This window comes from Ceratotherium simum, chromosome 6, assembly GCF_057802395.1.
Source record: "Ceratotherium simum simum isolate JZ-2026a chromosome 6, ASM5780239v1, whole genome shotgun sequence".
Lineage (NCBI taxonomy): Eukaryota > Metazoa > Chordata > Mammalia > Perissodactyla > Rhinocerotidae > Ceratotherium > Ceratotherium simum.
This window is the reverse complement of record NC_141905.1, coordinates 30785796-30802477: the sequence shown is the minus strand read 5'-3', so window position 1 is coordinate 30802477 and position 16682 is coordinate 30785796. Positions and strand designations below refer to the sequence as shown.

Below are 16682 nucleotides of genomic sequence, written 5' to 3'. Positions count from 1 at the left end.
CTACTCATGGGCCTCAAATTGTTTTGAGGTCAAAGGGGAAAGAGTTGGGGTGGAGTTGGCCTTTCTGGGTGGAGGAGGGGTGGGGGGCTGCTCCTCTGCAGGGGAAGCTCTCTCAGAAGGGGAGGACGGAGGAAGACAGCTTTGCCTCCAGCCTCAGCCCTTCCCAGCCCTCTTCCTTAGGAGCAGGGCTCCAGTGCTTTCTCCCACTCTCCCCAGTCTCATTGACCCCCCACCCAATCACTGTCATGTTAATTCACTTCCATCCAACAAATGTTCTCTTGTTTGTGAATTTCCCTTTCAGAACAGGCTTGATGGGAATTCTGAGATGAACAGGCCATGGCTCCTCCCCTCAATAAGCTCATAGTCCTGTTGGGGGTGGGGAAGACATCTCAATAGTCATTCATTCATTCAACAATGTTTACTGAGCACCTACTATGTGCCAGGTCCGTGCTAGGGGCTATGGAGACAGTGATGAATACGGCAGAATGAGATAGCAGGCCAGGCAAGAGACTACCGAGGCCCAGTAACAGGTGCCCACCATTCAGCTTCCTTCACCGCCGCCTACGGGCTGGGGCCCACTTCTCTATGGGGGAGCTCTAGGAGGAGGGCGGAGTGGTGGGCAGGGCTGAGTCTTTGGCGCCTGGGGAGGCTTGAGTCGTCATAGCCCTGCCCTGAGGTTGAGGATGGTCTCCCCAGTGCTGGAGAGCTGAGCTGGATCCGTGTTCAAGACCTGATTTGACAGGTGGGAGGGTGGGCCCAGGAAGGTCAAGGCAGAGGCTAGCTAAGAACCTCGAGGCAGGCTGTGGGAAACAGTTTGGTGGTCTCCGAAAAGGTTAAAGAGAACTACCATAGGACCCAGCAATTCCACTCCTAGATATGTGTCTAAGAGAAGTGAAAGCAGGAACTCAGACAGATATTTGCAGCCCGTCGTTCACAGCAGTGTTATTCACAACAGCCAAAGGTAGGAACAACCCAGATGTCCATTGATGGATGAATAAATTAACAAAGTGATATCTCCGTACAATGGGATATGAGTCAGCCATAAAAGGAATGAAGTCCTGACACACGCTACAACATGGATGATCCTTGAAAACATGCTTAGTGAAAGAAGCCAGACAAGGAAGCCAAATATTGCACGATTCCACTTATATGAGGTACCTCGAGTAGGCAAATTCATAGAGACAGAAATACTAGAGGCTGGGGGGAGTTGTGGGGAGAAGTTATAGTTTAATGGATACAGAGTTTTTGTTGGAGGTGATGCGAAGGTTTCAGGTTTAAATAGGGGTGATGCTTGCACAACGTTGTGAGTGTATTTAATGCCACTGAACTGTACACTTACAAATGGTTAAAATGGTAAATATTATGTTCTGTATATTTTATTACAGTTTTTAAAAAGTGAGTGGCAGGTGGCATGGAGAGATTGCACCCCCGAGAATATCCCCCTAAAGTGAGGCCTCTTCAGCCACTTGAAGGCATTGAGTTGAAGATGGTTGTGAAGACCATGAAGGAGAGACAATGCAAAATACACTCTGGAAGCTGCCGGAGTCAGACAGTGGAACTGTGGAGACGGTCCAGAACAAACGTGAGGGGAAGGGCCTCGGCTTTCTGGGATACTTCATTTCTAAAACGGGCATAAGTAACTCCACCTCATAGGGTAGCTGGGAAGACTAAATGCACTAATACAGGTATGGTCCTTAAAACACTACAGTTAGCACTCAAGGAATGTTACTTATCAGTATTTCATTTGTGGTGTTAGAGAAAGATAACAGAAGTGAAGAGGCGAAGAAAGGGAGCGAGGACTCTCTCAATGACTCCCTCTTGGAAAAATGCCTTACAAATGAAATCACGTGAAGTCCCACGTTACCACCGCAGAGGGACAGGCGTGAGCAGTAACCATGTCCTCGCTTAACTACTGCTTCCCACCCGCGGCAGGACGTTGGGCGAAGGTCCCCAGTCCTAAAGGTGCTGATTCCGGTGAATAAAGAGGAAAGGGAGACAAAGACGTTCCCCTGGGGTCAGCCTCACTCACGAGGGTTGAGTCTCACAGGGGGTTTGGGTTTCCCAGGGGAAAAGCCAGTGTCCTGCCAGCAGGCTGACGTCAATACTCTTTTAAGATGAAACGGGAACCAGCTGTTATGAAGATTAACTGTGAGCCCAGATGTGCAGTCAGAGCCCCACAGTAAACAAATTCCGATTATACCCCACAAAACAGCAGCAGCTGTTCTGGCTCTGGCTGGCGGGGGTTGCATGTCTGGGCTTCTGGGAAGAGAAAGGCAGAGGGGGCCAGGCTGCTTCCAAGCATCGGGAAGGCGGTGCTCGTGGAGCACGCTTGGGGATCGGATTCAGGTGAGAGGGCTGTTGGGTCCGTTCTGCCACGCCCAGTGGGTATCGGGGACTCACGGCCTGTGGAATCAGGGCCCAGCCCCTCCCAGCTGGACAGCTGCGCAGAAATCACTGTGCCAGCCCCTCCCATTACAGCTGGGGACCCTGGGGTCTGGAGAAGGTATAGTGTGATTGCGATGTACTCAAGAGAACTGAGGATGGGGCTCAGTCGAACACAATCAAGGTTCGTAGATGGGTCTCTATGGCTAGCCTGGCGTGCATGTGTGGCCGGGCTTGTTTCATTTGTGGCCCGGGCTGGATGTCAGTCCTTGGCTGCTCTCGAGGGTCCTGTCTGTGATGGTGGTTAAGCTTTTTGTGTGTGTGACACTAACCCTAAACACCCCATGAGAATCTCACCTTGTGACCCTGGGCTCAGTTGTACCAGATCCCCTGTCTTCCCTCATCTCGAACAGTGAAAAGCCAGGTGGACGCTCAGTCTGCCCTTGCCCGTGTGTGTGGCCACCTGGGCTGTGGAAGTCTTGGCTGGAAAGGACCTCGTCAGGCAGTGGGGCAGGGGTGGGGGTGGGGAATCCCATGTGCAGGTTAAGGCGGTGGGCCTGGCCCTTCCGGGGTCATAACCTGCCTAGGCCAAGTGGGCACCAGCTGTGCCCAGAGAAAGAGCTGCCAGCTGGAACGGACTCAGTTGGTGACTGGGTCTACTGAGACACAAGAAGTCTGGGTAGGTAATAATCAAGAGCCATCACTCACCTTCCATGAGAGGTTCTCATTTCTGTTGTCAGTAACAGAGAAGAGGGGCCCGGCCCAGTCCCGTGTTCACTTGCACCCTGGCGGTGTGTCCTCTCTGTGGCTCCTTCACAGGAAAAGGAGTGAGGGGCAGTGGCTGCCTGAACTGGAATCAGCCTACTGGTCCTTCTACCCAACCAAGTCGGAGAGGGGCCCGGAGATTTAGATACACAGAATCCCTGAGCCACGACCGGGGCTGGACATTGTAAGGAGGCAGGTTTCTACATAACATGACAGCTCATGGTCAGAACCTTCCACACGTAGAACAGCTACCTCCAGAGACAGTGAGCTCTCTGCCTCTGGGAGAGTTTGAGCAGAGGCTGGAAGGTTCCTTGGTGGATTTCATTCATTCATTCATTCATTCACCCATCTAATCATCCATCCAATATTTTTCAAGCATCAAATTTATGCCAGGTGCTGGACTAGTTTATTCAACTATGAATAAGATAGAAATGGCCGTTGGCCTCACAGCCCTGTGACAGGGAAATAATGGGGACCATAGGAGCAGGGTACAGGGACCATGACCTAGGCCTGGTAGTCAGGGAAGGTGTCCTGGAGGAAGCTACCTTCGAAGCTGAAGCCTGGAGGCTGAGGAGGACTTGGGGTGGAGGAGAAAAGTTCCAGAAAGAGGAGGCAGCGTGTGTGAAGGGCTAGAGAGAGCCTGGCCAGCAGAGGAACCAATAAGCTCATTGAGACGGGACTTAGTGAGAGGGGAACAGAGCTGAGAGTGAGGTCAGCACGTGGGTCACATTAGAGGATTTGAGCTTTATCCCAAGAGCCACAAGGAACCAATGAAGGGTTTTAAGCAAGGCAACAATGTGGTCAGATGTGCTTCTTAGCTGGTTTCCCCGGAGACAGACCTTGAGACAGCGGCTCGTGGGCAGTTAGTTTATGTGGGAGGTGATTCCAGAAAGTACCAGTAGGGGAGTGGGGAATTGAGACAGGGAAAGGAGACAGCCAAGAGAGCGTGTGTGGTCCAGCAAGTCACCACTGTGGGTACCAGAGCTCAACCCTGCTGGAGAACTCTGGGAGCCAGCACAGAATTATCCCTCAGAGCTACTTCCCCCAAGGGGGAGGGAGATGGGGTATTTATATACTACCTCCTATTGGCCACTGAAGGCTAGTCCGGGCTGGGTGGTGCGTGGACACTTCCTGAGCACTTAGGTCTTCCAGTGGGGCAGACAGAGTGGCTGCAGTGTGGGCCCTCAGGCAGAGATGCAGGGGCCGGCTTGGAGTGGGGTCAAGGGGATATGGGCAGAGTGTCAACACCATTCTGGCTGTGGGGTAGAGGGACAGGGATGCGCAACAGGAGGCTGGAGATCAGTGAGGAGGCTACAGGAAGACTAGCCCAAGCAAGAGATGTTGGTGGCCTGGGCTGGAGAGGCTGTGGTTATGGGCAGAAGGGGACAATGTTAAGACGCAGAGATGGCTGGCCTTGGTGACAGAGGTGCGGAAATGAAGAACACTGCAGAGAGGATTCACAGCCTCTCAAAGCTGTAAGGGGCCCCCTTCACCTCCTCCACCCCCATACTGCTTCTCCTCCAACAGGTCCTCCTCTGCTCACACATGTCAGAGACACTGACACGGCCCTCAGGGCAGCTGGGGGCCACGCCCCAGAGACCGCGAAGTGTGTTTGAAGGGCAATGAAGGCGCTGTGGCAACTGCTTAAAAAGCAAAAACTGGCCTGTCATCAGCGCCAGCCCCAAGTCTTGGAAGAGACCACTCGGACCAAGTGTGTGTGTGTGTTTGTGTGTGTTGTATGTATGAAAATGAGAGAAAAGCAGTCCGGCCAAGCCCGATACCCTGAATATCACCCTGCTCCCCATGTCTTCCTCCACGTCTACATCTGTTCCCCCCATCAGATACGAGCCTCAAGAGGACAGATGATCTGCGTGGCTTGTTCACCGGCCCCGGGGCCTGGCTCACGGGAGGTGCTCTGTAACCATGTGTCGAATGATGGAACCCGTGAATGGTCCCTGCTTTTCTGTGCTCCATGCTCATGGGAGGGAGGTGCTGGGGCCAATCGAGTGGTGGTTCTAAGGACGTGGGCCCACCAGGGTGGGGTGGGAAGATGGTTGGGAAAGGGAATGGGAGAGTTGAAGCAGCGAGGGAGAAGATGGGATGGTGTCATCAACCAACGTTTTTAGTCGTCAACAATAGAAGCCAAGTCTGGATGAAATAAGTAGAAAGAGAAACCAATGACCGACGGGGGGTGGTGTATTGATGCCTAGCTCCCTCCACCCTCACCTGGGATAACTCTGAGGTCCGTGTTCTTCACTGGCTCAGGTCGCCCACAGTGGAGACTTACTGGATAATGCACCTTGTACAGGCCCCCTCCTGCCCTGGCTCCCTTACCCTCTCTGCTCCTGGCGCTTCCTGGATCCCCTCCCACAGAAATTACCTGCATTCAGATCCTGTCTTAGCGTCTGCTTCTGAAGGGACCCCATATCTGGGCAGGTGCACCCGACTGGCAGACTAGTCACACGTCTTTTCCTAGTTCCAGGGGTGGATGGGGAAGCAAGAATTGGGCATTTTCAGCTTCTGGGGGGAGGCGGCTCTGCTTTCCACCAGGACTCAGGTGGTGTGTCATCAGGGTCCCGATAGGAAGCTGTCTCAGTCTGTTCTGGTTGCTCTAATAAAATACCGCAGACTGGGTGGCTTATAAACAACAGATATTTATTTCTCACAGTTCTGGAGGCTGGAAGTCCAAGGTCAGGGTGCCGGCAGATTCAGTGGGCCCACTTTCTGGTGCCTTCTCCCTGTGTCCTCACATGGTGGTAGGGATCTCTCTGGGGCCTCTTTTATAAGGGCAGTAATCCCGTTCATGAGGTCTGCCCACACAACCTAATCACCCCCAAAAGCCTCACCTCCTAATACCATCACCTTGGGTATTATGATTTCAACATATGATTTTGGGGGGACACAAACATTCAGACCATTGCAGAAGCCAATGGCATATTCAAATTGTAATAATTTGAGGAGAGTTTGTTTATAAAGGGCCTATTTACAAAGGTGTAGGGGGTGTGGGGAAGCACAAGGGATAGTGCAGTAACAGGATTGGCAGCCGTGGAGCTGTTACCACCCCTGGGTTCTAGGGGAGGGGGCAGTTGAGGAACCCAGACAGAGAGGCATGCAGAGGCCTCCTGAGAGGAAGAAGGACACAACCAGGGCAAGGCCACCTCACTGAGAGACACTGAGGAGAGTAAATGCCCCAATCTCTGCTCTCCCCTCTGCCCCTGCCCCCAATCTCCGGCCCACGGACAGACGGGCTTAGGCAGGCCAGCCTACTGCACCAGAGCACGGTGGAGCAGGGTGAAGACTGGCTGGAGGGCAAATGAAGGATATCTGGCACAGTGGGGAATTTCCTGTACAAACGAGGGGCCTCTGGTGTGACATCATGTCCTAATGTCCATGTGGGTAGAAACAAATATGTCACGTTAGGTCTTGAGTTGGGGCTGAGGGCTCCATAGCTGCCCCTCAACGAGAGTGGCACATTCCTTCTCCTTGGTCTTATCACACCTTTCTCCCCCAAGGGTCCTCCTTTGAGAACTGTTGGCCTCTCCAAAGCTGTGCTCGGAGTGGAGCGCCCAGAACTCGGAGAGACCGGGCTCTACCGCTAACTCCTGTCACCATAGTTAAATCCCTTCTCCTTCTGGGCCTCACTTGCTCTATATGTAAGACCAGAGGGGTAACCAGATGACCTTTCTGGACCCCTTCTGTAGCATTGACCTTCTAGAAAGGCTCATGGCCCCCTTCCAAGTAGTCCCAAAAAGGGAGTAAAACAAAGATTGTCCTTTTGGGGAAACCAAGGCCCAGGGAGCAGAGGGACTTGCTGGAGGTTACCGACCATGTGGGTACTTGAACAAGACGCTCGTCTCTTGTCAGAGCTGACCCCTGGGCCAGGCCTGCCCTGCCCCTACTTTCCCAGAGGGGTATGGCCCACACTCGTGTTTATCTTCAATTAGGGCAGCAGCCAGCATGAAGTGTCAAGATTTGTCTTGTGCTCTTGTTTGTGTGTGTGTGACTATGAACAGAAATGTGTAAGAACGGTCATTTCAACCAGGCTTTTAGAGCTTGCCAATACCCCCGCCCTGCTTGGGGTTTCAGGGTCAGAGCTGCTGGGATTTTGAGCCTATGGGTCCATGTAAACCTCAAGGGGCTTAATTTGTAGGGAGTTTCAAAGAGAATCAGGAGGGCCATGCTAGCAACTCTGAGCCCCTCTGAGAACGGCCCTGCCCAGCCAAATCCTACCATGTCCAGGAGGCCGCCTGGATCTTGCCACCCACCCTGTGGACCTGTGTCCTGAGGCCCGTGTCCCAGGCACGTGAAACAAAGACCACTTAATTTTATATCAGACCCTGAGGCTCTGGGGTCTGCGTGCCAAAGCCAGGCCCTCAAATACCACCTTGTTAGAACCACGTCCTCTTCCCTCAAATTGTGGGGCAGGGGAGAGCTGTTCAGCCTGTCAGATGGGTTCTGTTGAAATTAGAGTTTTCCAAATGATTGCTGTGGATCAATTACAGCCTGCATACGTGTTTTCTTTGCTTTGCACCATGTTTGCCCACATAGGTTTATTTTTACAAATTGAAATGATTTGCCAACAATTAGAAGTCAAATTGGGATTTCTGGTTACTTTAAGAAACTAGAAGACCTGGCAGCCCTGGGCTCACATCCCTGCATGGGAATCTTTGGTTAATGCTGAGTTGCAGACCTGCTCTAGATAAGACATGTGCCCTTCAGTTTGCCATAGTCCTCACCATTCCCTATTGTCTCCCAGCGGGAAGCGAAATGTCCATTGCCATTTATCACTGAGTTTATGCTGCTGTTTCTCAAATTAGATAGTTATAAGGAAAGTAAAATCTTTTGGGTCCCCACATTTCCAACAAGAGTGGAAAAACAGTTTATTCACATTACCTGCCTACCCCTGGGGTGAACCACCTGTCCTGTTGTGTGGGGTTGCTGGTGTAGAAGTTTATCTCCAGGGCTATGTTTGGTCCCTGTCCTCTCCTCTGCCACAACCACCACCATCATGGTCACTGTCACATCACATTTATTGGTCATTTGTCAGGCTATGTACACAATGAGACTGGTCAAGACAGCTCTTGATCTATCTGAGAGGCAAAGCTTGGAGGGCAAAGAAGAGAGCAAGCAGAGAAGCCGGGGGAGAAGGGGTTAGAGCTACTATGATGGAGACTTCACCACGCTAGAAAGGGCCACAAGGGAAGGCCTTACATGACACCAAGCAGCCTGAAGGGAGCAGCCTCCTGGCCTTCTGCCCAGCTCCTGACCGAAGCTGTGGCCTGTGGAGCAGCGGGTACACAGCAGTGGCCTAGCCCCAGCTCATTTCCAAGGCTGAAGAATATCGGGGAGCTAAGGCAGTTTGCAGGGAGACTCAGGGCTGGCCTGTAAATTCGGCCACCTCACTGAAATTTTAAATAAAGCCTGTTTTCCAACTGTCTAGTGGGGCTATGAAGATAGGCTCTGGCTCCCTCTGAGAAGCCTCCAGTCTGGGCATACCGGTTCTCTGGAGGCCCACTTTTCTCACCACACTGCCCCACTCCGGTTTCCTGGAGGCTCCCCCAGAAGCCCCTGGGGGGCGTACTCCAGGCAGGTTCTCCCCGCCAGGTGAGGCAAGCACTTAGCGTGGTAGGAGAATCTCAGGCGACCATGGTTCAGGTTGCATGTCACCTCATGTGAACCAGAGTGCAGAGTCTGGTCACAGCTGCCGAGCAGGTCATCATCCCAGCCAGAGTCTGCATCCCAGACCTGCACCCTCAGGGGCCCCCCTGTGGCCAGGAGCACGTCCCCGAAGTCCAGCCGTGTCATCCACCTGGGGTGGTTATTGTTCCACACCGTGGCTGTCCTCAGTTCCTGGCCTCCAAAGAAGACCTTCACATAGGCGTCTGTGGCAGTGACCCAGTCTCCCCACAGGCCTGTCGCCGCGAAGTTCACAACCTCCAGCCTGGCCAGGCCCCTCTGCCGGGGACAGCAGTCCCTGTTGGTGACCGCCGAGCCGTGGCACACACACTGGCAGGGATCGTGGGGGCTCTTCTGCTGCCCTGGGGGGCAGGGCCGGCTGCAGTCCCTCCAGCGTGCCCTGTCGGTGACATACTTGCTCACGGCCTGCCTGAGTGCCTCGCGCCGCGGCTCCTGGCTCTCCAGGAGCACGTGCAGGGGCTCCAGGGCGTAGTCCACCAGGCCGGGGCTGGCCTGCAGCGAGGCAACCCAGGCTGAGAACTGCTCGGGCGTGGCCTGGTTCCCAAACAGCAGGTCGTGCACGGAGGTGTGGTCGCCGCCAACGACTTCGGACATGCGTTCCCGGTAGGCCTGGTGGAAGGAAGTCGCCATCTTGTGCTGCTGCTTCTTGTCCTCACAGGCCTTGTATTCCGAGGAGGCGCTGGCGCGACCGCCTATGCTGACCTCGGCCTCGACGCTCAGGCAGTCCCCCACCTCGTCGGCCGTGAGCCCGTCCAGCGCCAGCTCGCAGGTGCGCAGGGCGGTGAGGGCCGAGATGCGGCCGCCCAGCTCCATGGAGTGGATGAAGTGGGTGCCGTAGTTGGAGATGAGCCTGAGGTAGTCGGGCTCGGTGGAGGCGTTGAAGTGGGGGGGCAGGGCCCTGAGGGCCCTCTTGAAGTCGGGGTGGAGTGGGGGAGAGTGCACCAGGCGTAAACTGTGAGGGGCGAGACAACCATCAGGTGGACCGGATTTCCCCCATTCAGCAACTCCCTCAAGATCGCCCCAGGTCACGTGTAAGGGGCAGGACTAGGACTTGAGCCCAGGTGGCCTGGCTCCAAATCACGAGCTCTGAACACTGAGCCGCAGGGAAACTCACTCAGCCTACTGCCCCTCGGTGACCTAGGTACTTTGTATAGGTATTTTTGCTTTTCCTTTTCAAAATAAGTGTTTTTTTTCCTTTTTGTTTTCTAACGATAAGAGCGATGGTGCTGCGCTTGTGGTATCCCCCTAGCTCTGGAAGCTAATCCTGAAGCCTTCCTCTGTCTGTCCCCTGGACTGGCACCCTGTGCCTGGGCTCCTGACAGCTCTGGCCATGCAGGCAGGAGGTGCTCTACTCTCCGTGGGGGAAATGTGGTCTCCCAGTGTGAGAAATCAGGGCAGGTGGCTCGGGGTCGCCCATGGAGACCATGCATTTCTCAGGTGTGGGACCCATGTCCCCGAGGGCCCAGGGTGTGACTGCTCTTGCCCAGCACTGCAGCCCTGATTCCCAGCACAGAGCCTGAGAGGCAGACATGAATAGCGGCTAAATGGACGAATGAGGCCCAGGGATGGGAGGGACCCAGCCAGGTCTCCTGCCTCTCTGCCCCATCCGGCAAGGGCCCCACAGAAGGCTGGCAATGCCCAGGAAAGAGGGTCGGGCCCTCAGTAGACCCGAATGCACCATGTTGGGGCTCTGAAGCGCAGCCTTGCTTTTCCTCTCCACCTGTCCTCGCCCTGGGCTCTTCCAGATCAGGGTCACAGGGCACTGAATCACCTGGCATGTGAGAACCAAGACTGCTGTGTCCTCCTGGTGGAAGCAGCCTCCCAGGCCCCACCCTGCCTTCCAGGGCTCCCAGACTACCCAGCATTTCCCACACCTTTTTCAAGCCCCCAGCACCCCTACCCCTGGTGCTCACCTGTAGAAGCGACACTGCACGGAGTCGCTGCTGAAGCTGTACTGGTCCTGGTGGGTTTTCTGGGCCGCAAAGTCAGCCGCCTTGGAGTGCGAGCCGGCCACGGCCACTCGTGCATTGATGCTGGGTTTGGGGGTCACCTCTAGCCCCACCCGCCAGTCATTGCGGATGCTGCCAGCCGCCTCCCGGGCTATGGCCTCAGTGGAGCTGCTCTTGGCCCTGACCACGTGGCGCTGGCAGCCTGAGCCCTGGGTGCGCCAGTCGGTGAGTGCCAAGGGCAGGCGCTGGAGGGCGCCCCGCTGCAGGGCATTGCGGCAGAGGGTGCAGGTGCCGTCTGGCCGCAGGAAGTGCTGTGTATCCACTGGGAAGGAGCCTGAGCGCCGGAGGCTGGTCACGTCCACGCCCTCCCCTGCCAGCCACGCGCCGGGCACGAACAGGCGGGCTCTCCGGCACTCGGATCGTGCAGCTGTGTGGCAGGGGGCAGGGGCAGGCGTGGGCAGCAGCAGGAGGAGGATGCCCGGGAGGAGCACGCGGGTGGCCATGAAGCTGTGGAGACAGAGGGCATTTGGGCTTTGGGAGGCTATGGGCAGAGGCATGGAGGACCACTGACCCCTCTCCCGAACTGTGGATTATCAGGGCAAATGGAAAGGGGAGGAATGCGACATCTCTTGAGTCACTGAATGTCAGAGCTGGAATGGCCATTACAAACCTGTCCACCCACCACATTGTACAGATGGGCCCAGAGAGGGGAAGTGACTTGCCCAAGGTCACACAGCCAGGAGGAGCCTCTTGCTAGGATTTCACTATTTAAGGCCTCATGGGGATCCAGATTGATGGCTTTGAGGCCAGGACCACAGCCACTGCTGGTGGGGAGGAGGCTCTGTGCACAGGGGAGGGGACAGAGAGTAGCCGTAGCAGATTTGAGGAGGAACCTGGGGACCCCAGAGAAGTCTGGATTCTGGAGAAGTGTCACTTTGGGCCCTAGAACAAGCCATGCTTTCCCCACCCCACCTCTCTCATTCTCTCTCTCTGTCCCACTAAGCCCTTAACAGAATTGGAAAAGAAATGAGGTTGTGCATTGCCCTTATTCTCCCTGTTTTCCCTTTGGGGCCCTCTCTCTGAGCCTCGTGGAAGAACATCAGCCTGAATTCTAGAATAAAAGCTGCCATGCTCCCTTAGATTCTGTGTGGGGAGGCCCCTTACGTTTGCTGTCCAGATCTCCCAACGCTCAAGTCTCCTCTTGGCATCCCCTGCCATGCTCTGCGGGATTCTGGCAGTGACTAAGAGCTAGCTGCCTAGTGCCTGCTGTAGGACAACCATTCAATAGCCAGAAGGTTCTTCTTCATTTTGAGGTGGCTCTGGAGCCTTACCTGGGTCTATTTATGATCTGGAATCTTCTCTCTCTACCTCTGTCCGAACTGAGCTCCTTGGAGGCCCTTCCCCTCGGCACCTGCTGGGGACAGCAGATTCTCTGAGACACAGGGGATTACGCAGAGCAGGAACTCCCCTGCTCTCCAACGGGAGCCCTCCTGCCTTACCCAAAGGGGAACTTGAATGGTGGATTTCTAGGCAACATGGCAGCCCCAGGGAGGTAGAGAGGGAAGGGGAGTCTTTCAGAGGCCCTCGGATCATCCCACGTAGGAGGCCAGCACAGTTCATAACCTTAGTCTAAAGAATTCAGTCCCCATCCTGGCCCTCTCATGTTCTCTCTCAGGGAGCCTGTCTCCAGCTTTCTTAGCAGCTTCAGCTGTCAGCATTTGAAGAGGCCTTAGGGACTATGCGAAGACTTAGAGACTCTATCAAGACGCCAACCTCTTCCTTTTATAAATGAGGAAACTGAGGCCCAGAGGGGACACAAGGCTGCCCAGCAAGTTAGTGACGGAGCACGGTCTGGAGCCCAAGTCTCTTGTCTTACAGATCACAGCACTTCCTGCTCCATCAGGCTCTTCACCCAAAGGAGCAGCTCCACTCCCGTGCCCCTCCAACCCCACCTGGGGACTCCCACCCTCCCCGACCCCCTGCTTCCTCCATACCTGGAGTCCGGTGGTGAGACGCTCCTGCACAGACACCCTCTCTCCCCATGAGAGGCTCTTGAAATGGTGTCAGCCCCCGAGACAGGCTCACCGCACGGCTCATCACCCAGGCCACGTTTGCATCATGTCTGCTTCCTGCCCCGCCCCTCAACTGTGGTCACGGGTCCCCTTCGCTCTCCCCCTCCCACCGGCACCCACCCTGTCCTCACCTCTTCATCCGGCCCTGCTGTCAGCCCTCAGGAAGCCAGCTGTGAGGGCCAGCGGCGCATCCTCCAAGCAGAGCTGCCCGGGGCGTGGCGACCGGGGGCAAACAGGCGAGGCTTGGGGGGAGCGAGCACAGGGGCCTGCGGACTTTGAGATTCAACCTCGGTGTTGGTGAACGGGCCAGCAGGGGCAATCTCCCTGCTTCCGACCCGCAGCACTGCATGTGTGAGGGTAAGAGGCAGCATGGAGAAGCGGCTCAGAGCGTGGGCTCGGGAGCCAGGTTGCCTGGGCTTGGGCCAGCTCGGACGTGCACGAGCTGTGTGGCCTGGCAAGCTTCTTTAGTCTCTCTGTGCCTCAGTTTCCTCAAATAAAAATGGGGATGGCAATAGTGTAAACCCCATAGGTTGTGAAGAGAAGGGTAGTTACAACGTGTGAAGTACTTAGACCAGAGCCTGGCCCTCAGCAAGGGTTAATACACGTGACCATTCCCTCCTCCCCTAGCAGTGGGGAGAAATAAACCTTGTTCAAACCTCCTTGCTGACTTCCTGCCCACACCTTGGTCCCTGCCCAGCCCAGGCTGTGAGCCCCAAACACGTACCCCAGGCAGGGTCTCCTGCTCTGGGAGGAGACTCAGTGGCCGCGCTGGTCCCCAGTCCCCTCCCCAGCCCTGGCCTGAGGTGGCAGCCACCGTGCGAGTGGGTGGGCAGCTGCGGGACCCTGCTGAGGAGAGAGATGTAGGTGGGGCCAGAGGCCCAGGGTCTTCTTCATCCTTTGTCATACCTGACGTCAGGGTGGGGTGAGGTTTCGTGGGTCGAGTGACTCACAGGGCAATTTATGGGGGGCAAAGGCACACTGGTCTGAGGTGGAGACAGCTGGGTATGTGGGGAACCGTTCTCATAGCTCACCCTCTAGCTGTGTATGTGACAGGAACAAATAGCCACAGGCCCCAGACCACGTGTGACACTATGAGATGGCTCATCCTTTGAGTTTATGTCCCCCCTTGTGTCCCCTGCTCTTATGAGAACAGGGGCTTAAGCTGTCTTCTCGGAACCTGGCCCCATCTTCTCCCCTCAGTGTCCCCCTCCCTCTCCCAGAAATTGTGGCCTCCTGACCCCCTTCTAGCTCCTGCCCTGGCCTGACTCAGATGCTGAGGCTGTGAGGAGTTCAGTTCTGACTGTGCTCAGAAGACCAGTCTGAGGGGCATGGAAACCCTGCAAAAAATTTGTGGGAAGAGAAAGGTGAGGTAGAGGCAGCAGGTTCTAATCCTGGCTCCACTGGAAACTTGCTGTGTGACTCTCAACAGCAGAGTCTTAACCCTTTTCTAAGTCAGTTTCCTTATCTATAAAACCAAAGGGAGGATTTTGGGATTTCTAAGAATCCTTAGATTCTTAACTATGGAACGTGCATTTAGCTGGTTTTGTGTGGAGTGTGACGTGGCTCCTGTCCAAGAGATGCTGTGTGTGTGGGGGGGCGAGCATTAAGGAGCAGTGATGACACGGAGGTTTATAACTACCGGTTTTGGCCTGTATAACTGATGACAGGCTGTCCTCTCCAGTTAAAGCTCAGCGCTTGAAATGTACTTTTAAACAGTTTTCCCTCAGAGACATGTTTCAACAAGAGCACAATTTGTTCAATTGCCAGACGCCACCTGTATATGGTGAGACTTTACTGAGACATAATTCACGTACCATACAATTCACTCATTTAAAGTGTACAATTCATTGGTTTTTAATATATTCACAGAGTTGTGAAACCACCACCACAATTAATTTTAGAACATTTTCATCACTCCCAAAAACAAACCATGTACCCATTAGCAGTTATTGCTCATTTCCTCTCAACACTAATCTACTTTCTGTCTCTATGGATTTTCCTAGTTTGGACATTTCATATTAATGGAGTCATACAAAATGTGACCTTTGTATCTGGCTTATTTCACGTAATATAATATTTGCAAGGTTTGTCCAAGTTGTAGCATGTATCAATACTTCATTCCTTTTCACGGCTGAATAATATTCAATTGTATGAACGTACCAAATTTTGTTTATCTATTCATCAGCTGATGGACATTTGGGTTGTTTCCACATTTGGCTATTATGAATAATCCTGCTATGAACGTTTGTGTACAAGTTTTTGTGTGGACATATGTTTTCATTTCTCTTGGGTATATACCTGGGAGTGGAATTGCGGGGTCATATGGTAACTCTACATTTAGCTTTTCAGGAACTGTTTTTCTACGTGGCTGCACGATTTTACATTCCCACCAGCAATGTATGAGGGTTTGAATTTCTCCACATCCTTGTTATTACCTGACTTTTTGATTATAGCCTTTCCTGTTTGTGTGAAGGGGTGTCTCATTGTGGTTTTAATTTGGATTTCCCCAGTGGCTAATGATGTGGAGCGTCTTTTCATTTGCTTATTGCTTATTTGCACGTCTTCTCTGGGGAAATGTCTATTCTAGTCCTTTGCCCATTTTTGAATTGGGTTGTCTTTTTATTGTTGATTTATAATAGTTCTTTACATATTTTGGGTTCTGGACCCTTATCAGATATATGCTTGGCAAATATTTTCTCCTATTCTGTGAGTTGTCTTTTCACTCTCTTGATGGTATCCTTTGAAGCATGAAAGTTTTTAATTTTGATGAAGTCCTACTTATCTATTTTTTCTTTTGTTGCTTATACTTCTAATGTCGTGTCTAAGAAGTCTTTGCTTAACCCAACGTCATGAAGATTGCGCCTATATTTTCTTCTAAGAGTTCTAAGGTTTTAGTTCTTACATTTAAGTCTATTATCCACTTGGAGTTTATTTTTGTGTATGGAAGGGGTCCAACTTCATTCTTTTGCATGTGGATATGGTTTTGATGTATACATATATATTTAAGGTTACAAAATATTTACTCTTGACGGAAAAACTCCATGGATACTCTACAGAGAATGCAGGAGGAAGATATTGATCCTGACTGCATCTACTTACATCAACTGTACCTACTACCTACACTACAGACACGAACTGTAATCAAAGAGGGCCTTTAACAAAACAAGTGTTTAGATTGTAATTCTTGTGCATATTTTAAATATCCAAAATGCTGTCATGGGGGCCATCCCCTTCATCCTGTGATCATTCTTTGTTCCCTGTCTTCAGACGAACTTTGGGGTTCGTCTCCCTCACCCCTCAAATGTATCACTCAGTTATGCTTGAGTTTTCATTTAGTCTCATAAAATGAATTGAAGGGTCTTTCCTCTTTTTCCATTCTGTGGAAGTTTGTAGAAGATTGGCACCCAGTTTTTGTAGTTGGATAGATTTTTAAATACCGAATCCACATCTTTAATAGTTATAGCTCTAGTCAGCTTTTCTGGCTTTTTTCTGGTATCAGTTTTGGCAAGTTTCATTTTTCTAGGAAATATTCCAGTCTGTCTAAAATTTCACACTTGTGGCCACAAAGTTATTTACATTAGTCTCTCTCTCGCTTTCTCTTTTTTAAAAAAATCTTTCTGAATTGGTAGTGATGCCCTCTTTTTGATCACAGATTTATAAAATTCTTGTTTTTTTCTTTTTTCTATATCAGTCTTTCTAAAGATTTTAATATAGTTTATTGATTTTTCAAAGAACCTGCTCATGGCTTTATTGATCCTATTGTATCATTTTCCATTTTATTAATTTTGTTCCTAGCTTTTCATTTCCTTCTTTTTTC

General features: G+C 52.6%; 1 protein-coding gene across 3 annotated transcripts; it reads right to left on the bottom strand.

Moving 5' to 3' along the window:
- Nucleotides 1-8158: 8158 nt before the first annotated feature.
- Nucleotides 8159-12917, bottom strand: LOC101402008 (perforin-1). Of its 3 annotated transcripts, none has more exons than XM_087432068.1 (4): nt 12788-12917; nt 12125-12207; nt 10758-11300; nt 8159-9796 (listed from the first exon to the last, which is right to left on the bottom strand). In XM_087432068.1, exons 3-4 carry the CDS (start codon nt 11294-11296, stop codon nt 8668-8670), a joined length of 1668 nt encoding a protein of 555 aa, XP_087288194.1. In that variant the 5' UTR covers nt 11297-11300; nt 12125-12207; nt 12788-12917; the 3' UTR covers nt 8159-8667. The 3 variants fall into 3 exon arrangements, with proteins under 3 accessions (XP_087288194.1, XP_087288193.1, XP_014640381.1); XM_087432067.1 differs by having other exon boundaries at nt 12125-12204; XM_014784895.2 differs by lacking the exon at nt 12125-12207.
- Nucleotides 12918-16682: the final 3765 nt, after the last annotated feature.